The 25,405-nt window shown below is 37.7% G+C and overlaps 1 protein-coding gene across 1 annotated transcript; it reads right to left on the bottom strand.

Moving 5' to 3' along the window:
- Positions 1-150: 150 nt before the first annotated feature.
- On the bottom strand, positions 151-18,680 carry LOC112047070 (translation elongation factor 2). Its single transcript, XM_024083989.2, has 15 exons — positions 18,526-18,680; positions 17,962-18,176; positions 17,109-17,302; positions 16,491-16,688; positions 12,279-12,414; positions 11,104-11,326; positions 9,200-9,346; positions 8,532-8,693; positions 7,296-7,460; positions 6,477-6,668; positions 5,698-5,877; positions 4,732-5,021; positions 4,123-4,225; positions 2,060-2,317; positions 151-541 (listed from the first exon to the last, which is right to left on the bottom strand). Exons 1-15 carry the CDS (start codon positions 18,526-18,528, stop codon positions 473-475), a joined length of 2,535 nt encoding a protein of 844 aa, XP_023939757.1. The 5' UTR covers positions 18,529-18,680; the 3' UTR covers positions 151-472.
- Between the last annotated feature and the right edge of the window lie 6,725 nt (positions 18,681-25,405).

The following is a 25,405-nucleotide window of genomic DNA, read 5'->3' as shown; positions in this document are numbered from 1 at the left end:
TAGGTGTTTTAGAATTCCTTATTTACAATAAGTACAAAGTATTATATATTTTAATTGCGAGCTATATAAAAATAAAATTCTCACCTTAGCGTAAACAGCATAAATGAAATTTACCCTAACACAATCAAATGTACAAATTAAAAATGCGCATAAAATAGAAAAATTATAATTTAAAAATTAATTACAGTATAATTAAATGTGTCCAGGTTCCCACTACGCTCAATGTTAACAAATTATGCGTGAGAAGGGATCTTGTTCTGATACAGCCGAGTATCACATTATGTTCATTAACAATACATCCTGTAGATATTATTTGTTGATTATTTTATTGAAAGATCTCTCTCGTTGGTACAAACTGAGGCGAAAAACAAAAACACGGTGTCTCCGAAACCAAAGTGAGTTGACACAGTATGCGTGAGGCGCGGTCGTAATGTTACATATATTACAGTATTGATTGCATTAGCTACGGCGTTTACAACTTGTCTAAGTATTGGGTTAGATCTGGGAGACCCTCCTTCAGTCCTTTCCGTTTTCTCGTGTCCTGCGAAACAATAAAAACAATCGTTAGCTTACAATATACTAAACAATCATAGCTCAACGAGTCGCGAAGCTAAGTGGCAATAGGTGGGGCACATTCGGTGGCGTGCATAAAATTGAAACTGGTAAAATATTCATTTAATAAGCATTAAGGAGACAACTCTTAGGGTATGCAGTACTTTAATGCATGTATGAAGTGTACGCCACTGGGCACATTAATTCGAAGCGCCGATGGACGTTGGGTTCCAAGGAATGACAATTCCATTATAGAAATGGCAGTGTTGCTCGACCCCCCGCCAGGTAGACTAATGACATCAAGCGAGTCACAGGGATTCGCTGGATGTATTTAGATTGTGTTGTTTGGAAATCCCTACAAAAGGCCTATGTCACATAGTAGTCCATCAGATAAACAATCATAGGGACTATACAAGAGATATACATAAAGGCAGTTTTTTCATCGCCAATTTGATTGCATTGCAATCTACATTAGGATATAAGCTTCTTGGTTACAAGCCAAGTATATTAAGCATGCTACATTAGGTGCAATGTATCGCGCGCGCCGTAGCATGCAGTCCGGGGACATGAGGACAGCGGTCCTGTGCAGCGTTTGGACGCGCGCGGCTCGCTCTGCGTCCGCACGAGCCGCCGGCGTCACCGCGCGCGGACCGCATGCGGACCGCACGCGGACCGCGCGCTACGCCGTGGCACGGTGTGCGGACGTCATCAGAAATTCAATTTATAGTTTGATTTATATTCCATAGAGCGGTAAAATTTTGTGTTAGTTTAGAAAATAAAAATGTACTCTGCATCAATATAGTAGGACATGTAAATTACTTTGAATTTAAAAATTTATAACACTTAAAAGTTTTAAAAATTCTAAATAAATTTTTAATAGGACAACCTCTATTAAAAATTCATTTCCTGTCATGAATTACTTTATTGTAGTAAAAATTAATATAAATTTTATAAAATTACTACAATGTATCTACAACATAAGAAGAGGTACAATTGCAAACTATATGACATCTCAAAAATTAGTACATTCAGACAGTACATAAAGAACGCTAAAATACTCCAAACGCGTACGTAAATACGCAGTGAGAGGCGCACGCGGGATGACTACGTTCCCGCTGATACCTAAAATTTTCCAATGCGCATTTCACAGACTATGTTCCACAACATCATAGAGTTTACATCGTAATGCACTACTCCTAGCCTACTAGCGTGAACTACAAAATATAAATCAGACTATATATTAACACAACATTAACACGTTTAATTACTTAGTTATTTAATTAGTATTAATTACTTTTCTTTGGTGCATTACGAGGTTTTTTGATCTCACACTAAAACTTTGTGGTACGGTACGAGGTCCATCGACCTCGTAACCCTTGCAGACACGAGGTCAATTGACCTCGTACAGCAGCGAACGTGTTAATATAGTGTTATAAACGACAGTAAGTGACTACAACGTCATCATCATCGTCATATTTTTTAATATGAACATGAAAGCAACAATTACCTGAACAACGCCGTAGGGCTTGGTGCCCGACTCGCAGGGGTCGCCGGGCAGGATCTGCCAGTGGTCGAACACGCACTGCGGGAAGGCCTGCCCGCCGGTGTTGGAGCGCAGGTCGGCGGTGAAGCCGAACGACTCGTTGACGGGCAGGTACGCCTTCACGATGAACATGGGCGTGCCGGCCACTTGCGACTCCTCGAACACGTGCCCGCGCCGTCTGTTCAGCACGCCGTAGATGCCGCCCACCGCCACCTCGGGACACTGCGCCATTTCAACATTTATTTATTAACACTTTCGTAACGGCATTGATTTTTCTGTACTTTCCTCTGGTGCGGTACGAGGTTTTTGAACTGATACTAAAACTTTATGTAGTTCAGTACGAGGTCCATCGACCTCGTAACTCTTGAAGACGATAGACGTACAAGGTCAATTGACCTCGTACTGCACGAATGTGTTAAAAAATCTCAAGATTTTTGATGCATGCTTATAATAAGGTGTAATGGTAACATGTGTGTTGGTAACAAGGTGACAAACGAGCGCGTTTGCATATTAGCGCTCCCGCACACGGGCCACAACCATAAAACGCCGCAACCGGCATATTTTCTGTAGTTTTCATACATTTTATGTAGACTCGACGCACACGGTTGACGCCGACCACCGGCCCCAAGCCATGTCGCGCGCTTCAGCTACTTTTGTGGCCCCTTCTTGCTTCTTGTAGCGGCGTTTGGCCCGTGTGCGGCTTCACTTATATATAAAGTGACGTGTTGTCTTTCAGCTATCCACTGTCAAATATTTGTCTATACTCCTTACCACTACATCTTTAGCCAAAAACAGACTGCAAAGTGTTCAAACTTTCGAATAACAAGCTTAAAAAGCTTTTATGAGCTATTAAAAAACTTGTAAATTAAACTTCTAGACAGTACTAATCTAAATCAAAAAATTTCAGCCGACCCGAGTCATTATTACTGCTCAGTTTGGTACATACTAGTGTAAAAAAAATAATAATAAAACAAATTCAAAACCTCCTCCTTTTAGAAGTCGGTTACAAAACATTCTCGTCGTCTTGCACCATGCAAACTGGTTTCATGTTTGGATTTGCCAATATTGTTTCGTGTTAAAATTTTTTATGAAGTGTTAGTTCCCCTATTCAGGCAAAGGGTATGTGGGGTGCACAATGCCGAAACAAAGAACTGTTGCTGTGCCACGACTCGGAACCGCGGTCTAGCAGTAGCAGCCAGCCCGCTTAGGAATGCACGTGGCCTGCATGCACACACTCAGACCAATTATAGAAGGACCTGTATCACACTCACAGTCACAAACAAAATTGTCTGTCATTTTCTGAAGAAGGCTTAGATTTGGTATATATTTTATACTAAAGTACGGTTTTTGCCCGTTTTTTACACAACTCAATTGCACAAAAAGGTATTTTTACGGAGCTCTTTAACCGACGAACACGATTACAACTATTAAAGATCGATTCTATAGGGACAGTTTTTATAATCGCATTAGATCGTTGATCATATACTTTGACAGAAAAGTAATGTCTAGCGAGGCAGGTCCTATACAATAATTGGTCTGAGTGCACACACACCTACAGACAGGGGCGTGCACAAGGTATTTAACGAGGGTATGCTGCACTAGGCCTCCAAATTGTACAAAATTGACAATTCCTTCTCCAAAATGGACTCGTATTGAGTCTTCAAGGTAGGCAGTGCATTTTTGCTTGAAGTGCACGCCACTGTCTACAGATAAGGAAATATATGGAACCTCACGCTGCTAAAATATTGTTATAAGTTCTTTGATTACAGGTGGTATTAAAATTCATTATTTATATTATCAGTGTTGGTATAAATAAAAGAGAATTTGTTGACATTTGGTAGGCAGCGTAGACACCGTCACGCTGCCAGTCGCGTTAGTGATTTAGTGCAATAATGTTTTTGTGTTGTAATTATTCTTCCACATATTTTCTTATTTGCATGCAGTCTAATACATTTTTCATGCTTAAACTATCTTTTTCTATATCACACATCACACGACTATTTAGACAACACTAGCATGCACATTACCTGAATCTCGCAAAGATATACGGGCTCCATGAGCCTGGGGGCGGCCGTCAGTAGACACGCGTATAGACATCTCCTAGTCGTTGGAATGATTTGACCGCCACCTCTGTAGACAATCAATCAAACACATCTTAATATATTGCAGTCTTCTGTCTTACTCTTAATATAATTTTAATCAAGAACATTTGCATTTAAATTATAGAAATGTGACTGACCCATTCAGTTTACAGTTACGTAAGTAAAAACTCATACAGTTTGGCTAATGAAAGTAGAGACTGAAATCCCCCACCAAATTTTAAAAAATCGGAGTATCTTCTAAAAAATTATAGTGCAAATATTGGAATTACTGAGTTTACTATTTATAGTATAGGTAGGAATGTATTCACAAACAAAAAAATTATTTAAACAAATTATGAAAACGCACAATTTTTAATTTGTTTAAATGTTTTTTTTAAATTTGGCGGGCGATTTTAGTCTCTACTTTCATTAGTCAAACTCTTACAACTCATATAATTATTTGCAATTAGTAAAATAACCATAAGCAGATGTATTGTATTATAATTTAGTTATTACAACATAACTAACAATAATTAGTAACCATACACAACATACCTGTGGATAGCATCTGTATGCAGGGTGACATCATAGATGTTGAACCTAACACCTCTCAAGTTCTCCTCAGCCAGGGCGCCCTCCTTGGCCGCCCACTGGAAGCCGGCGACCACAGAGTCCTTGATCTCGTTGAGGTACTGCACTCCCTTGGAGCAGTCCACCAGGATGTTGGGCCCGGTGCCCTCGGGGCCGAAGCACCAGATCTTACGCGCTTCCGTGACGTCATACTCGTACTTCTCGCCCAGGTAGCGGGCGCGAGTTTTGAAGTCGTCACGTGGGTTCACTTTACCCTGCACAAATGTTCTATTAGGAACTTAGTTATGTCTAACATTAAAGACGACAATCAATATTTACCTATATTTGTGTACTCTTTGTTGTAATTGACATTTATAAGGATGTATAAATTCTTTTTCTAGATCTACAAAATAACGTTTTTTTATAGACCTTGAATAAAAACCAATACATATTTTACTTTGTTGTAAATCTAGCGTCTATAGGCTTGTTAACAGATTTATTAAGTCACAAGTACTTTGAAGACGATTAGCCTTTGAGTTGATTGTTTTCTAAATTTAAAGTTAATAATTATGATTAATTTTTTTATCAAAAATTATAAATATTTAATAGAAAAGTTTTGTTTGGTAAAATTACAAATTGATTAAGTTTCCCACCAGTAGGAATAAAGAATCCACAACTCGCACACGCTACATTGTAAAGCATATTGATTGATTAGTCTTTTAACTAAGTGAATGTGCTGCTCATTGGGGCCCCAACGTCCTGGAATAGTAGTAGACCAGTAGACCAAGGAGATCAAGCAGCTTGCAGGAAGCCCTTGGATAATTGCACCTCGAGACAGTGGTGTTTTGGAAGTCCTTATAGAAGGTTTATGTCCAGCAGTGGACGTCCGACGGCTCATAATGAATGATAATGATGTATGTGCTATTAGATGAGTAAAATCCTAAAACTTACATCATCAATATCCTCCGGGAGTCCATCAGGCATGGGCGTGGCCTTCATGAAGAGACGGTTGTGCTTGTTGGGCGACTTGGACAGGCACATCTGGTTGGACTCCTCACTCACTGTCTCACGGTACGACACCACTGGGTCGGATTTCTTAATGGGAATGCATGCGTGGTCCTCCTCCAAATCCTAGGCAAAGTACACAAGAATATCAAAACAAGAGCTTCTTTGTTCTTTTGGCATATTTGGACACTTGACCCGGCAGTCGACTGTGCATGGGTCCTTCAGCACAATACAGTAGGTATCAAGCGCAATAGTTCAGAACGCGCCCTATCGTGCTTGAAAACATTTTACAAAAAAAGAATAGAGCATTTTTTTCACTCAACATGAGATACTATGTTCGTTTTGACTGATTATTTAAACTCCTGTTACTTTATACTCCACCACGGATGCCCCAGTTTAGCTGTAGTTTTATTCGAAAGAGATCATAGAGATACAGTTTATTCTACCCAACCTGAATTAGCTGCTGCAGTATAAATGAAAGGAGGAAAAAATATCCTACTAATATTATAAGCGCGAAAGTTTGTATGGATGTTTGTTTGGATGTATGTTACTCTTTAATGCAACTACTGAACCGATTTGGCTGAAATTTGGAATTGAAATAGATTTTACTCTGGATTAACGCAAACTACTTTTTATCCTGAAAAAATCCATGGTTCCCGAGGGATTTGCGAAAAACTAAATTCTAGCGTAGTAGTAGCAAAACAGAAACCTAATGTGACACTAACCTTGAGACAGATCTCAAGATGCAGCTCGCCGGCACCGGCGACGATGTGCTCGCCCGACTCCTCGTTGATGCACTGCACCATGGGGTCGGACTTGGCGAGCCGCTTCAGCCCCTCCACCAGCTTGGGCAGATCAGCGGGATTCTTGGGCTCCACGGCCACGCGCACCACGGGCGACACGCTGAACTTCATCACCTGTCCCAACAGACAACGTTGTTATAGCTTGGCAACTCCATTCGTTGCACTGCCGATGTTGCGCGAGGGCCGGGGGGAGTGTAACGATGAATGAAAAACCCACGACTGATGCACGTCACTTCCCCGCACGCACGATTTGCCCGCATATCATGGGAGTGTTATCGACGAACTTGCCAGACTACAGTATTCTTATAATCAGAATTTGATCTAGGTTCTTTTACAAGTTATAACAATTTAAAGTCAAATTAATTAAAACATGTTTATTACTTCATATGTTTGAAAATACCAAGTTCCAATCTCCGCAAATCTAGATGTTAGGTTGTAGACTGTTAGGCCTACAATCACAGGAGTCGCATAGCTGTGATTATCAAAATTAATTGACTTGAAACAAGTCACACAATTCACAACTTCTCTCGTGAAAACGAAATTGTGACTGAGCGGTGGAAGCTAAAATATCACTCTCTTTCGTCCACAACAAAAGACTGCAATATTTCCAGTTTTGATAAAATATGTATATCATAATTCTATGTAAAAAATAATTATTAGAGCGACAAGCTTGACCTTACACAATTTGCCTGTTTATATTTTCAATACCAACATAAATGCAAAACAGTACGAAAAACTCACCTTCATGTTGTGAGCGTTCTTGAAGGTGGTGATGGTACCAGTCTTGACGAGGAACTGGTCGACACCGACCAGCCCGCAGATGTTACCCGAGGGCACATCCTCGATGGCCTCCACATAGCGGCCCATCATGAGGATTGTACGTTGAATGGTCTTCTCGTACAGATCCTACAGGAAAACGTAATTGTTATAGCTTCATTCCTCCATAAAAACATTGCTTTTTTTAGTAATTTCTATAGTAGTGGTTTACAGTTAAAAGCAAAACAGATAAAAGTACATTATCTGTTTACACTTAACTTTATTCTGACGACCAAGTCTAAGGGCCGATTTTGCAACCTTCTGATAAGTGAATGAAAGCTAACTTTCAAGTTTGGTCTTTGTCATACAAACTAGTATTATAAAGTGGAAAATTTGATTTGATTGTTTGTTGATTTAGGCTTTAAAAACAACTCGACCGATTAGAGAAATTCTTCCGTCATAAGAATCCTACATTAAACATAGGCTGTTTATTCCTGTGTTCGCACAGGAACGGAAAATACGCGGGCGAATCCCTGTGGCACCTGCTATTTAACATAAAGTGAGAAATCGACAAAACCTACTGACTATTTGACACTTATCAGAAGGTGGTACTGGCGTTCATTGTTTTATAAGGATTCAAAAAAAAAAAAGAATAAAAATATTGTATCGCGCGCGCCGTAGCATGCAGTCCGGGGACATGAGGACAGCGGTCCTGTGCAGCGTTTGGACGCGCGCGGCTCGCTCTGCGTCCGCGCGAGCCGCCGGCGTCACCGCGCGCGGACCGCATGCGGACCGCACGCGGACCGCGCGCTACGCCGTGGCACGGTGTGCGGACGCCATACAAACGCAATGCAAAATAAGAGCTAACAATCTTAATATAAAAATCTCGTGAAATAACTGACATATACAAGTTTATTTTAAAATATTATTAAATCTAACTTCTTAAATTGACTGATTAACTACATATTATAAAAATAAAAAGGAAAAATATACTAAATTATGTGTTTTTTTTTGTGTTTGTTGTAAAACCTGTAATATGAATGTTTCTAATGGGCAATCCATTAGTAACATTCATATTATGTTATAGCTAACAACCTTTAATTCAGAAGCTAGTATGAATTTTGATCTCACAAAAGGGCTAAAAATGCTTAGTTAGTCCATTAATCAGGTGAATAATTCAATACATAGATAGTACAATTATATAATTTATTGAATCCAAACCTCTTTCTTGCCGGGCTGGAAGTTGGGGCCCATGATGCGAGCCTTCTGTCCAGTGATCACCTTGCCGGAGAACACACGGCCGAAAGCGTAGAAGCGACCCTTGTCCGAGGTCGGTACCATCTTGCTCACGTACATCATCAGAGGTGCTTCGGGGTCGCAGGTCTGGTGGAACATTATAAGTATGCTAATTGTCTTCTATTATAAATGTTAAATTATTTTTATCAACATAAATTTAAACTTGGCAGAGTTTGTTGTGGGCTCTTCTCGGACCAAGACACGCTTTGGAACCGTCGTCAATTAAATTTCAAGTTTTCGACTTAAATTACCACCATTAAATCGTGACACAGGTTGACATTTCAAAAGTGCTTGTAAATGAAATTTTATTTAATTTTGTCTTACACACATTTGAAAATTGTGCCTTTTAAAGTGCCTGTGTATGTGCAAATTATTGTTTTACGTCGTTGTTAGTAAGTGCACTTCTGTTTATTTTTAATTACAAATCTATTTTTGTTTGTATCTCAGTTCTCGTTGTGAAACATACACAGAGAGTGCCTCACCAATCCGTCACTGAGAATTTGATGTTCGTCCTTTTCTGCCGCTGGTGTATAGCATTGACAACCTTACCCAGTATCAACGGGACGAAACAATATCACATGTTATGAGATTACCTTGATGCCGATAGCTGCTTCATCATCGTGGGGGCCTTCGTACAACATCTCCATACGGTATTTCTGCGCCACCACGGGCGACGGCAGGTGGATGGCAATCATCTGCAGTAGCGCCTCGCCCGCCGGCAACCAGGAACGCATCACCACCTGCAACCGTGCTAGTTGTAGACAACTCCTATAACACCAGTGATGACTGCCAGGTGGACTGACAACACCAAGAGTCGCAGAGATTCGCTGGATGCTATGGCCTATGTCCTGCAGTAGACTTCTGCAGAATAGACGATGATGATGATGGATGATGATGATGATGATGATGATGATGATGATGATGATGATGATGATGATGATGATGATGATGATGATGATGATGATGATGATGATGATGATGGTGATGATGATGATGATGATGATGATGATGATGATGATGATGATGATGGTGATGATGATGATGATGATGATGATGATGATGATGATGATGATGATGATGATGATGATGATGATGATGATGATGATGATGATGATGATGATGATGATGATGATGACAGTACACCAGCAACTTTGGTAAGTGTAGGGGAAACACCTAAGGAACGTCCGGCGCTGAATGTTCGTTTGAATACACCCGTAATGGGATGATATCAGTTTTATTTAGTAGAGTATGCTAATACTAAACCAATTTTGTGGAAGTGACAGGGTATTTGCGATCATTACTTTTGGAGCAACAGGGATGGTGAGTGACTAGCATCAGCTAAAACCCAATCAATGCCTCAATAGCTCAACGTTAAGAGCGGTTGGACTCATCACCGAGGGGTGGTGGTTCAATCCTCACCCTGTTAGTCTATTGTCGTACCCACTTTTAGCACAGTCTTTCCTGACTCGGAGCGGAATGGGAATATTGGTCATATTATAAAAAAGATGCCAAATATTGTTTAAAAAAATGGATTTTGCATAGCAAGGGTCAGTTCATCTGATGTGTTACACGACCGATAGCTCCCCTGACACACTGTTCCGAGCGTTTGGTTTGTCATACCAATCGAAAGTTTCGGCATCGAACATTCCAAAGGTGAGTCACTAGACTTAAAGAGCTAAAGTATCTAGGATGTAATACCTTCTGAACCAGTAGTAGAGTACAAACAAGACACATTAGATCGAATACACTCTGATATCGGAACAACAAATAGCTATTTCAAAATATTCCTACTGGATATGATTTGTTTATTAAATAAATGATATATTGAAGACATTAAAAAAATTTAAACATTTACCTTTTATTTATCAATTTGATAATATTACATAATTTATTTTGTATCATTAATATACATATTGTATTGTGTATAAATAAATATTTTATTATATAGAATGTATCTATCATTTATGGGGTCACAGTTCACAGGATTTGCAACCAATTCCGGAAAGAAACAATACTGTAAGTCCTCTTTGACACCCAGAAGCCCACCGTTAAAGCAACTGGCAACACTTGGGACTATATACCCCTTGGGATAATAATATCAGACATCTTTATTATTTTTAATAATCTTCATGAGGTTTTAAAACAAATATAAAATTGTATATATTTTAATAAAACCTATAATGTAAATCGAACGGTGGTTTGAACGTAGAAAGGCTTGAGCCTTTAGTGGGCTATCAAATTCATTTACACTTATGTTAAAGATGTTACTGTCCATTATGTCCATAAACTAAGCAGTTTGTATCAACCCATTTTACCTTTCACCTGCCAAAATTGTTATCAATTTTAGCCTTCGAAAATAATACTTGAACTAAAATGCACACTTACGATAAAAGTGTCGTTTACTATAATTTGACGGTCACATGTAGATTAGTTCCCAAGGCTTATATAAAGACATTGTCGACCAATAGCGGTATTTATCTCGTCACAAACAACTTACTTTGAGCAACGCCTTTCCGTCCTTGTCAGCGTCCTCGTGTTTGATGGTGACGCCGATCTTCTTGAGCAGCGCATCGATCTCCTCCTTGCGGAAGTTCATGATGGCGTTGAACACCTTGTAGATGGGGTCCAGCACGTACATGCAGAACGAGCGCTTGTTGTCGCTGTCCTTCTGCTTCGCCCACTTCTTGGTCGACGCGTTGAAGAAGTTCTCACCCCACAGTCTGTTTGGATGAGAATGAGATATTTCTGAGTGTTTTATTTGGAAAATCTGAATAGGACTTTCAAAACAAAGGTTCAATATTGTCTAGATGGATATTTTATAGGATAAGAGCTTGCTACAAATTAAAAAAAAACCCTTTTGTTTTTAATTAGAAAAAACTTTCCAGAGGCTGCATGGAACACATCCAGTAATGTCTATTTAATATTTGTCCGTAATAATAATGATGTATCATTATGGAAATAATATATGACATTTAAAAAAATATTGGAAAGTTTGGTAAATTAATTGAAAAAAGAACTCAAATGATGATGATGGTTTTGAAACTCAATAAACATTTATATAAATGTATCTATCATTTATGGGGTCACAGTTCACGGGATTTGCAACCAATTCCGGAAAGAAACAATACTGTAAGTCCTCTTTGACACCCAGAAGCCCACCGTCAAAGCAACTGGCAACACTTGGGACTAGAAAATATATTCACATCAGATGTTTTTTTTATGAAATAAATAATTTGAATCACAAATTGTCTTTGACTTTTACCCTAGTAATAGAACACAAGTGAAGTGACCTTAAACTCATAGCTGGAGTTTGGGTGAAGGTACCTAGCACAGAATAGAAGAGGCCTATGCCAAGATGCATTCATACTTACTACAATTTAAATTTTTTTTTTAATTTTTTTTCATTCATAGTTAGTGACCAAGTCTCGAAACCATCACATCACGAGCTAAAAAAACCACAAAAGTTCTACCACTACTAAAATATTTTAAAAATAAATATAATTTACTTGTGACTGATGCACAAACCTGATGTGATTTAAAGAATTATTCCCTGAAAGTCATGAAAGTATCTAAATGAAAAGAAAAATTGCACGTAATTGTGCATAATTATATTTTGGTAGGCAGCCTTTCACTGGCCCAATGACCTTACAAATGACACGTTTCACAACTGACCTGTTCATGAGCTTGACAAGGTCGATCTTGAACTTGTCGGCGTACATCTCAGAGAACTGCTTGAGGGTGAACGCCCAGCCGTGCAGACCCGAGCCGAAACCGACGGAACCCTTGCTGGGGTCCACGCGTACCTCACCTGGTGGAAAGCAAGACTGTAAAATAACAAGAACCCCCACCACCATACTATATCTCTAATATTATAAAGAGGTAAACTTTGTAGGGGATAATCTCTGAAAAATTCTTTTACATTTCACAGATTAAATAGATAGAGCGCACAGAACACACGACGGTGTAGCCGATCCAAATACAACATTTAAAAAAGATTACACTCTCGAGTCAGTACGACACGAAACGTCGCACGAGTGTCATTTTCAATATTATAACAAAAAAAAAACAAAAAAAATAAGATTTTTTATTGGTTTATATTATTAAATTTTCAAATACAAATTATGAAAAAAGGATGTCAAGGAGACGTGTGTCGTTTGTTGTTTTTCATGGGTTTCGCCGGCTTCACCACGCTGCTTGTAAAAACTCACTCTGGATCATTCTTTACACTTCACAACAAAGCCCACGTTATTTGTGAATGTCATAGGCTATATTTTATCTCCGTATATGCACGGGAACATTAAGTACACCATTCCTGGCTTTTATTGAGAACTAGCGGACGCCCGCGACTTCGTCCGCGTAGAATTCAGTTTTTCACAAATCCCGCGATAAAAAGTAGCCTATGTGTTAATCCAGAGTAAAATCATACGAAATCGTACATATCCATTCCAAATTTCAGCCAAATCGCTTTAATAGCCGCAGCGTAAAAGAGGAACAAACACACTTACACACAATTAGTGTGATGTGATGTGATGTCCTGGATTTGGTCCAGGTCCAACGTTAATATAGGATATCAAATTATAGCTAATATTCTATAATCTATCTTACTGTACATAAATACTTTATGATCTCATAGTTTGGCACATGTTGTATTTACTCCAAGAAATCATTTATCACTGATATACACCTATATTTGTATATTCATTAGGTATAAATAAGTGTGAGTGATTATATCACACTAATCAATATATAATAATAAAAAGTGAATATTTGTGTTTGCGCGTGTATGTTTGCTACTCCTTCACGTACGAACCAATAAAGGTGAACGCATAGTTATCTGATCCGAAAGAGTCAAACGAAACAAATCTTAGAATTCTGTATGTGAATCTCTATGTTCAGCTTTAGGTTAAAATTAGATTATACTTTGAGTTACAGACAAGCTACTTTTTATACAATTGTAGAGTCCACAACTTAGGAATTTGCGCCAGTTTCGAAATGAATATGAAAATGGTTTTGTCGGTTCTAATGTCGCTTGGATTCTTCGGTGTTTTGCGGAGAATACCAAATTAAATCAAATATATATTGTACTATTTTACGCGAGAAATACCGAGCGGCGTCTGTCTACTAGTCATAATATATTTCGACCAATAACATTCAAAGGCTTTTATCTATCAACTAGCTGACTACTAGTAGGAATACGGGGATAATATTATAGCCTTCTTGGATAAATAGGCACTAGAGCTGAAATAATTATTCATAGCGGAACATTTATTAGCTCCTGAGATTAGCGCGTTCAAACAAACAACACTCTTCAGCTTTATAATATTAGTACAGATATAGATAAGTCTGTATAGGTCGCCGTCTGTTCCGCATTAAAATCGATTTACAAGTATTCCTGCTTCAAGCTGTGAGAGCACGCCGTAATGCAGTCCGTGCAAGCTTGGATTATGCAAGTTTTTCCTTTAGACACTACTAGCGGATGCCCGCGACTTCGTCCGCGTGAAATTAAATTTTCCCAAAAACCCGCAAGAACTATCGATCATTTCGGGATATATTTTGTTAATTAGGTAGGCTATGTTATTAGTTCTAGAATATAATCTACGAGTATAGCCATCCCAAGCGTCAACTAAATCGGTTGAATAGTTGCGGTTTGAATTTCACAAACTTGCGAAAGTTTTTAGACCTCTTTAATTCGGCCTTATCGCAAAATCAGTTCTTAGCGGATACCTAATAACTATAAACTGCTTCCCTGCCAAATTTCGTCTTTGTTATCGAGATTTCGTGATGAATGACATTTCGCATTTTTATAAAAGGTATAAGAGTAGTATATGTTACCGTTAAATTGTAAAATACGTTAGTTTATAATTTCACTCGCGATATTGCAATCTGTCGATATGTTGTGAGCTGAACATACTGATTAGTGATTACCATTTTATCGTGTTATTTTTCGGATTGTAATCTATCGAAGGGAAACCGTTAAATTGCAATCATAGAACGTCAACTTTCCGAACTTGCCCCTGATTGGTCGGCCTTACAGTAGACTGTTCTGTGTCCATAAATAGGTATTATATACTTGTAATACAAATAAAGGTAAAGTGACTTACAGTGGAATTCATAGACGTTATAGGGGCACCCCTAGGGGATCATTCAGCCGCTGAGCGTCGAATCTAACCTCTATTTGTTTGAGAATTTGACACTCAGCGGGTGAATGATCCCCTGGGGGTGCCCCTAGAATGTCTATGAATTCCACTGTCAGTGAAGTCCGCGATTCTGTCCGTAAAATTCTGTACTAGCCACACAAAATCGGTTAACTTTTTTTATTATTAATACCCCCAACTGATCTGATGAGTATTGGATAGTCTAAACATAATTTATGTCCTTCTTTACATTAAGGCAAGACCTGTGAATATTTTACCTTACAGCTACAATAAACATGGTGAAAACGTGATAACTGATAACACCTATCACTGAATCTATTGTGTGAAAATTTATCATCCTAAATGATAAACAAATGTGATAATATGTCTGATATATTGCAAAAAAGTATACATACAACAATAAAAAAAAAATGCACAATTAGGTTAAATAAAATGGACATTGTATATTAAATTCTCTATTCAATCTGTGGAACACTTTTACAATTGATTACTATCAAGTTAAATTTCCGTGAGTAGCTTCATCTTGATGAGACGCTCAACTTTTTTATATATGAAGATTCTTGGTTGGTAGCTAACTGGGTTACCAGGTAATAAAATTTTCTGAGCGTTGGAACGAGATAATCTACCACACAATTGATTCATGAAAGTTTGGCTATAGAATTCCAAAACTATTTAGTTTTTATGAATTTCAATAAATAAAAAACAAATCATCAGTGGTTCTAGATTTAAAATGAAACTTAGAAATGATTGTATCAACCTAGAAAGAGGCCAAAAACCTTGACCTTCAAATGTCCAAGTCAGCATAAAACTATCCTCACAATGGCAAAATAGGTGATTCAGCAATTTACATCACAAAATAAACAGTATAAATGCACAATTTGTGTAAAAGCATTTTTTTTTTATTAATTTTGCTAGAGGTCTAAAGCTTGCTTTGCTCACCACTACAGCCTTCGCTCCACTCAGCCTCATAGCCTTGCTCCATTTAGAACCTTCTATGCAAACTTTTAGCTTTTTGCTTTACAAAATTGGGAAGGGCAGACAAGACTGTGTAAAGTAGTAGCAAAGATAATGAATTTTATAGAATTCTTGCGTAAAATTATGGAAAAATATAGACTTTTTAAGTGTATCATATTTATTGTCATTTTTAAATAATGGTTTTCATTAATTAAAAATACAATTTCAGTTTATACTTATTAATTAATTCATATCTAGAAATCATAAATAAGTACTCTAATTTGAACTTTAGAACAGTATTTACTACAAATGTAAAGTATTGCATAATATTGCAGTGAAATTTTCATTTCAGCTAAGACACCCAAGTGGTCAAATATCTTATCTCTTTCTATTATATATTTCTGGTGTTCAAAAATGTAATTCATCTTGCATTTAAAGCTGTTATAAAATGGCTGTTTAACCAAAAATTACAAAGCTTACTTTACTTTACCACTGCTGTAATATGTTTTCATATATGATTCCAGAGGGTGTGGGTTCGAATTCAGCCTAAGGCATGCTTCTCAAACAGTGAAGGAAAACATTGAGGTAACCTGCATACCAGAGAACTTTCTTAATTCTCTGCGTGTGTGAAGTCTGCCAATCCGCATTGGGCCAGTGTTGTAGACTATTGGCCTAGCAGTGCAGACAATATGCAGCTGTTACACCATGTTCACAGGACTTTGGTTCAGAGAAGTTTAGCACATACAATAATAAAATAGATTATGTAATGACTTACCCATGGGACCACTGTCGTCAGAGTATGTGGCAATTATGACGTTGACGTTCTCCACAATACGCTGGAAGGTCTGGTACAGCTCCTCAGACTCCAGCTGCAGCTCCAGCAGGGCGCGGTCCATCTTGTTCATGAAGAGGATGGGCTTGATGCGCTCGGCAATGGCCTGACGCAGTACAGTTTCAGTTTGTACACATACACCTGGGTGAAAGTAACAAATACATTGGTTAATGGGACACCACTTTGTGTTCGCCTTAGTTCTTGAAGGCATTTTGGATTGGCAAAGTATATCCAGTAAGGTATGCATGGATATTTGCCATATCTTTTATATATGGCTAATATGCTTATTTCCTTTCAAGGAGTCATGAAAGACTGTATTAGAAGTAGTTACGACAATAGTCCAATGGGGTGGGAACCTACACTGTTTATAGAGGAAGTGTATGTCTTATCACTTCATTTTGTAATCTGAATTTGGATATTTTTCAAGATCTAATTTTCTATAATTCTACAATGGCGCATTACTGTAAAAATGCATCCTAGAATTAGAGAACTCGCTTACTACACTTGCTCGCTTTTATATTATACACAAAAACCCAAGTATCTAAGCAACAAATGACATACCTGACACACAATCCACCACAACGAGAGCTCCATCAGTGACTCGGAGAGCGGCTGTCACCTCTGATGAGAAGTCAACGTGCCCGGGAGAGTCTATGAGGTTGATCAAGAAACCCTTTTCACCCTTCTCACGCTGGTCGGGGTTTGTGATGAACACCAGGTCCTTCTCTTCAAGCTCAAAGAACATAGATATGGCACTGGAACAATGTTTATAGTTATAAAACTGATTTTTATTCTAAATACATTTTTTATTTGTGTAAAATGTATCAGATGGCCGTTCTGTGAATCCTCATTGATATTCAGTTTTGGTATGGTATGAACAATCATCATGGAAAGTGTAATTTTGTTGCATTGCACAACTATAATTGAAAATATTTATTGTAAGATTCATAAACATAGTCAATATTGAACAACTAATAATTGTGGTTTTCAATATGTTGTGCAATATCATATGTTGTTTATTTATTGTTAAAACAAACCAATTTAGATTAATTTCCTCAATTCATTAATTATTAAATTATTTGATGTTGAACTGCAATTTTAGGCTGCAACTTGTTAATTAATTTATAATATCTATAAAATTGCATTAGCAACCCTTTGCTATCTATTAACTACTACAAGTTTTGATAATTACTGAGGTCATTGAACTTTGCAAATTCAATGTCAAAGTGGTGTGATATTGTTGCCTTAAATTACACAACAAATAAAAATGTCATAGATAAATAGGTTACTGTATAAACTTTATAAAGGTTAAATAAACAAGTCCAAAAAGACTGACATGTAGATGAATAGGTTGCAGTCAAAACTTTATAAGGTTAGCTCGCGTGTAAAGTTGAGAAATATTTGGAATACTCACGTGGATTTAATGGTGATACATCTGTCTTGTTCGTCTTTCCGCGTGTCTGTAAACCGCGTTTCGCCGGCCCTGGCGTTAGCGATGATACCGGCCTTCGACACCAGCGAGTCCGTCAGGGTGGACTTGCCGTGGTCGACGTGAGCGATCACCGACATGTTGCGGATGTTCCGCTTCTTGTCCATCATCCCGCGGATCTCGTCTACAGTAAAATTCACCTGCACAAGCGAAATAACCACTCAAAATCTTCATTTCGACTCAAAAACTCACCAAACAGATGGTAATCCCTACTGTCACACGCACGTTGCATTGTTAGCATGTTGTTCTTCATTGCGCCCGATGTTTCAATGTTTTCCACCACTTAAGTTGAGTTACAATAGATTTTAAAACACTATTAAAATCACAGAAACACTTGGGAAACGTCACCCGATCACAAAGGAGAATGTCGTAAAGAACCTAGTTTTAAACCACTTTTTAAATGTTGTAACCGAAAAATATCACCAATAAATACAAGCGCAGATATCCCGGATCACTTTTGTGAACGCAAATATCAAATTATATACTCACCATATTGGATGGTTTATGATTTTTCTTTCAATAAAATACACCACCATACGCCAGCAATGGCGTACGCGTTAAAAAGGACACTTTTTCAACTTCGTGGGCCGGATATACCTGCCAGCTGTCAAACGACGTTCACTTTAATTTGGGTTGCCATTTGCTACTTGCTAGTTACTAGTTGCCAGTGCTTATTGTAGAACTTTGTGTCTCAGACGTCAAGAGAGGAATTTCAATGATCTCATACCGATAGAATTCGTCTGAGGACAATTTGAAAAGAAAAAGCTTTTTACTTAAAAAATGAAAATAAATAAAAACCAGTCATAATACATAATGGTCATTACTTAGTAACATACAGTATAGTTAATAAGATAATAAAAATAAAATTAAATTAAATGACTGAACCAGAGACCAAAGATTATATATAAAATATCTTTAAAATATTTTAAAAATTATTAATAAATTCTGCCCTCTATTGGTAAGCAGCCAAATGATATAGGTTTACTACTAACCACAAGATGTCGACACTTGACTGTGACTTCTTTTGTTTGTTGTTTGTTGTAAAAAAAGCGCTGTTCGAAACTTACGCTAAGAACCAAGTATGAACAGCGCGTTTTGAGAAGTTGAGAACGATAATTTCAATTTAGTGCATGTTTGACTTGCAATCAAAATTTATAATTAGGTATTTAGATAAAAAAAAAACAGAAGCATCGGTTTCTTTTTTTTTTTTTTAAAGTACCTACGCAGGTACATTCTAAAGATCTATACACAGCGTTTTGTATCATTACTTTGTGTCAATCTCAATCGCCAACGGCCAAGTAGGTATCAGCGAGGCTATGCCGCCGATTCCAAGAAAAATGCTACTACGGCCAAACGGGAATGAATTAGATCTTGTTGACAGTCGAGTGTCATCAACTTGGCCTAGAAACCATAATGCAAGTTCCAATTTTTGGAGATAAAATAAATGGATCGCCCGTTGGACTTTTAATCAAATCTACGTATCTATACCCAAAAATAAAATGCCCTAAACTTCGAGTCCGCTGTGACATCACAACACGACGAACTGCACAGCTGATAAACCCTCGCTGGCAGTGGCTGAGGATACATTACTACTTACTAGTCTGTATTGGAGTAGGAATTTTCTATATTTTTGTACAATTTATACGTATAGTGCCTACCCATGTCAAGAACCTTGTGCACGCCACTGCCCGCTGGATAAAGTTTTTGTAACTGCGCAGCCAGATGCCTCATGCTCAGAGTGGATCTGAAGTTTGACGCATACTATACTTGCAGTAAATAAAAATAAGGACTTTTGAAAAAGCGATCCACTGTAGAAGAGAGAGTGTGGTGAACAGTACGTACTCCAAATACCCAAAAAAAACACAACACGAAGAGTCGCCTACTAGAGTGAGTGACCTTCGCTTTAGAATAGCCCCCTGCTATCAAAAATCAGTTTAAAACCTAATTAATCGACTTTATTTAGCTATTTTCTGCGAAATCCTGGCAAAGCAAATCTGTATATAAACATGTGTCGGGCTATGTTAAAGGTTTTCTTCCTTCCAAGAAATTTTCAGTAAAATTTCTCAGTTACCGCTCACGATATCGTCTTCGTCAAATTTAGTTTTTCACGTATGAACTTTTCACCATGCATTTTTCCGGGATAAAATATATACGGAAATATCTCCTTTAAGGAAAATGCAATTTAAGTCGCTCCAGAGTTCGCGTTCCAAAGTTTAACCTGGGCAAATAGACAGACAGACAAAAAGGTAGTTTGTGTGTAAGATGGGGAAATAATAAGACGCACCTACTTGAAAAAATATAGACAGACACTTTATTTCTTTTAAATAGAATGAAAAATACAAAACATTGTAACAGAATATGATGTTTTTAATCATTGAACACAATATGTTTTTAATATTTTCACATGTCCAATGTCCATCTTATGTTGAAGCCGTTACAAGTCGTCCACAGAGTATAATTAGCTATGCACGACCTCAAGGCGGAGGCTTGGCAGTAAGGCACTGTCCGTGAATCACGTATTGATATTTAGATTCAGACATTCAGAGTAAAACAACTGCAGGTGTCATGCTGAAGTAGATATGTAGGTATAGTACACTACAGTGCACATCATGGAAACAAAATGCACTGCTTACCCTGAACTCATTACAAATCTGTATTAGAGAAGGAATTAGGTCTCCTCCGTTTCAGTCAATAGTGCCTAGCGGCAAAGACGTGCCGCTAAGCGATTTCTTAGCGTTCCGGTACGATGTCGTGTAGAAACCGAAAGGGAGGTGGATTTTCATCGCCCTCCTAACAAGTTAGCCCGCTTCCATCTTGCATCATCTCTGAAAGTTAAGGTGAAATTATAGTCAAGGACTAACTTGTAAAGAATAAAAGAAAACCATAGTTAAAATCCTGTGTACACTACTAGCACTATCTATATCTTTTATACTCATCTAAACTAATATTAAGAAGTATCTACGTATAAGATTTGATTTTTGCTTATTACGTTTTAACTGGAAAACTATTCGACTTTAAAAAAATCTTTCACCGTTATAAAGTTACATCTTTACCGACTCATCATTAACAACTCATGCGAGCACGAATCTCCTCTCAAAATAAAAAGTGTTAGAATACTAGACCACCACCAACCACCACCACCACCAATGCAGATTGGCAGACTTCACACACGCAAAGAATTAAGAAAATTCTCAAGTAGGTATGCAGTTTTCCTTACGATGTTTTTCCTTCACGTTAGAGACATGTGTCGGGCTATGTTAAAGGTTTTCTTTCTTCCAAGAAATTTTCAGTAAAATTTCTCTTAGTTAGAGACACGTGATATTTCTTACAATGCACAAAACTAAAAAGTTGGAGGTGCATGCCCTGGATTGCCTTTACCGAGTATTAAGTATAGGATATTATCCCCGTACTCCCAAGGGAATGGGAACTACACGGGTGAAACCGCGGGGAATTCGCTAGTAGGTTATGTTGTTAGGAAATCGTGATGTGGAAGCAATCGATATTGACATTAAAAGGGAATTGCATGACATAAATTGGTAAACGAATGCAGGGAAGGGTGCTTTCCTGCTATGCGTGTCTCGTGTGCGTGTAGGAGTATGGGGTCGCCACTGTCGCCGGGGGAGAGGTTAGGGTTGTCACCATGTTGCAAAATCATTAATGCTAATTTGTTTGTTTGATTGTTACGAATTCACGCCAAAACCACAGAACCGTTTTTTCTTAAATCTTTAATGCTACGTTATCAACGAATAACATAGGCTATATTTTATTCCCGTATTGTAAGGGCTTCGGGAACCACGCGGGTGAACGCTACTTTGATAACTGACCCAAAAAATGCCTGAACAGAAATTATTATATAAATAGGTAAGAACTATCTCCATCAGTTTTCAAATTCAACTGATTTTAAAAATTAAAGCCTCAATAGTTCAGTGGTAAAGAGGTCACCGACAGGTAGGGGCTTGATCCCTGTCCGCTCGCTCGTGCTCACTCCTAACACAGACTTTTCCGACTAGTTGGATTTCATAAGTATTTATAAGATTATATACTTTAAAAAAAATATACCTTAAAAAAATTGTACCTACTAATTAAATACATTTGTATTTGATTCTAATTAAGTAGAATCTTTACAAATAGTCAACTGACGTGTCAAAAGTGCTTGTAAACTGAGCCTACTTGAAATAAATGATTTTTGATTTTTGATTTTTGACATACCTACACTAAAAGTGATATAGTAACGTGCCAACCTATGTGCTGTCTATTCATTGGTTTAAAGACGGTGCTAAAAACTCGATAGCTGCTTAAGGCAAAATCTCAGGATTCATCATCATCATCATCATCATTCCACATACATCGTTGAAGTCGGTTGAGTTTTGTTTTCAAATATTTAATTTTTTTTTTCATCATTTGCAACCCTACTGGGCCCTACAACACGGGGCTTTGAGTTTGAAGGTCATCATGATTACAAATTGCATACGCACCGAAAGCCTTATCTGTGAAATTACGCAATAAAAACGTAATGTCGAGGGCCGGACAAAAAGCTATTCGCTTTTCATAGAGCCATAACAATATAAGATGAATAAATCTTATCATATCTTTATTTTAGGTATTAATATAATGACGATGATACTTGTGGCGATGATACTTGCCAGTGGCGTAGCGAGCCTTGGAGGGGTCCTGTAACAAAATTGGTTGGGGGGTTGGGCCCCCCAACCAATTTTGATGGGATTGATGGGATTTGATTGATGAAATGAAGGGCAAAAATCTATACTAATATTATAAAGCTGAAGAGTTTGTATGTTTGTTTGATTGAACGCAATAATCTCAGGAACTACAGATCCGATTTCAAAAATTCTTTCAGTGTTAGATAGGCTATATATTATCCCCATATTCCCACGGGAACGAGACCCCACGCGGGTGAAACTGGGCGACGTCAGCTAGTTTCTCATAAGAGAAAAAAAGACTTGCTTATAATAAATACAGTGTGTGACAGACTTAACGTAAGATGTTTTCAACTTTTGGGTGCACGTTTTGAAACCCGGGAAAAGAAGAGATTGCATTTTTTACTTCTGTAATTTTTTATGTCTTTTTTTCGGGAAACTCCAGATTCAGTGAAATTGTGGATTAGAGTTTTATATTTTTTGCTTTTTCACGTAAGGGGCCCTTGTAGTCCGGGGGCTGATATGGCTGCTACAGCGGTAGCTACGTCTCTGTGGCGTGCACAAGGGGCGCTATTCGTAGGGTACTCTAAGCACAGAATGCATATAATAAGTATTGTGGGCAATGGAAAACTCTTTCTCCGGGTTCGTAAGGTAAAGAGTGCATTTCTATAAAGCACTGGCCACTTACGGATTCCAAGTTGTTGTTAACTTATAAACAGGTTTTGGTAATACTTTACAGTAATATAGTTAATTTGTAGTCTAAAAAAAATATAAAGCTTCAACCTTCAAGGTAACCATATATAACACTATTCATATTATTCATCGATTACAAATCTTAAGAAGTTGATTTAAATGAAGAATGAATGGAAAAATTTAATAGTTATGTCATACCAACCTACGTTATAAAGTATGCATGTTACGTTCATTTAGACAAAAGTTTGAGCTTTACAAAAATTAAGGTAATTCGACCTTTTCAACCTTTTTTTACATTATGCCCGCTACCCGACCTTCGAGAAACCGCAAAATAACAATAATGTAGATCGCCAATATGTTGTTTCCATGAATCACTCCATTAAAACAGACCCATAAACAATTCAAGGTCCCTTTCCCACTGTTTTGTCACGATGCCAAGGATGTGAGCATTAAAAAGAATATTATGAAGATTGCACAAATTATAAAACGCATAGAGTAGGCAATTACTAGGCAAAAGAAAATTACAAGATGTCATGACATGTACAAACAACTATACCTATTAAAATCATATTATCTTCGCAAATGAAGAATTTGTTTCAGAACAAAATGGCCTTTCAGTTACTCAAAAATATTTAATTTTGTACTACGTCTTGTCTTTCGTATTTGCTACGAGTAGCTGCGGTTTCCCGCCAATTTTCTTTCGATGAAAATATCCCGTTGCAATTGACATCTTGACAAGAGCATACTTACCAAATTGTGTACCTATTCAAGACTATCCGGAAGGGACAGGCTAGGACTCTAAAGTCTATAACAAACAGACAAAGTTGCCTCAAACAAACATTTATTTTTTTTTCCTTTATTCTTTCCCGTAGGGAAGAGGCAAAGATATTACTCCGTACAGCCATAAAAAAAAACATTTAATAAATTAATAACCTTCAGATTTTTTTTAATTTGTCTCTTCCATTGGACAGGCAAAGATTGGCGACCATGCAGCCTAGGAAATAAAGAAAATAAATCGAAAAGTTTTTATTATACAATAAATCCTCCTTTATGCAGTAGAGTTTACGTCTATGGCTCGAGTGACAGTGATTTCCCGCGCAATCTTCATTTCCACGGAAGTATCGCATTTGTTCCTATGGTGTGTCACAGTGTTGGCGTACATCCAACGCGTACGTATTGCCAACGCCGCACGTGTGGCTATTTCAACTTGTTTCTCAACGACTTGTTACTATGTCGAAAAAAAAATATAGCTCGTAGTTTCTCTCAAAATCCTTGAATTTTGGTAGAGCATAATATTATTCGAGGAATCGTAAACAAAATTTATACGTAACATTAGGTACGATAAATAGAATACTTTTGTTTTTAACGGAATTAATGCAGATTGCACGATGGGTTGGTATTATACCGATGTACTGGATTATACGAATTACGATTATTCAGTGAAAGGCACTGAATAAAGCGATAACAGAAAAATAATACTTAGAAATCGTCTATAAAATCTGAAAATGATTTTCCCACTACTGAAAGCGGAAATATTGTTAAGTAAGAAGTTTAAGTTGGTGTCTTTTTTTTCCTAGAATCTAATTTACCATTTACCTATCGCGACACACAAGTAATCCCTATTTAGCACCATAGACTATCATCATCATTAACGACCCATAATCGGCTCACCGTTAAGCACGATTCTCCTCTCAGAATGAGTTAAGAAAATTCTCAGGTTTGCAGGTTTCCTCACGATGTTTTTCCTTTACCGTTGGAGATACCTACGTGATATTTAATTTCTTAAAATCCACATAACTGAAAAGTTGGCGGTGCATGCCCCGGACCGGATTCGAATCGAAGGCAGAGGTCATTTCCTCTAAGCTATCACGTCTTGTAATCATCATCATCATCACCATTAACAGCCGATGGAGTCCACTGCTGGACATAGATCTCTTGCATGGACTACCAAACAAAACGGTCGCGAGCATCCAGCGGCTCCCTGCAACCCGCTTGATGCTCAATGCCACTTCAGTTTCGCA

Source organism: Bicyclus anynana, chromosome 20, assembly GCF_947172395.1.
Source record: "Bicyclus anynana chromosome 20, ilBicAnyn1.1, whole genome shotgun sequence".
Taxonomy (NCBI): domain Eukaryota; kingdom Metazoa; phylum Arthropoda; class Insecta; order Lepidoptera; family Nymphalidae; genus Bicyclus; species Bicyclus anynana.
This window is presented reverse-complemented; position numbering and strand designations above follow the sequence as displayed.

Excerpts from the sequence above, each read along its gene's own strand:
- LOC112047070 (XM_024083989.2), bottom strand. Across the intron at positions 11,327-12,278 it reads CTTGTCAAGCTCATGAACAG|ACTGTGGGGTGAGAACTTCT; the intron begins GTCAGTTGTGAA and ends TCATCCAAACAG. Across the intron at positions 7,461-8,531 it reads TCCAGCCCGGCAAGAAAGAG|GATCTGTACGAGAAGACCAT; the intron begins GTTTGGATTCAA and ends GTTTTCCTGTAG.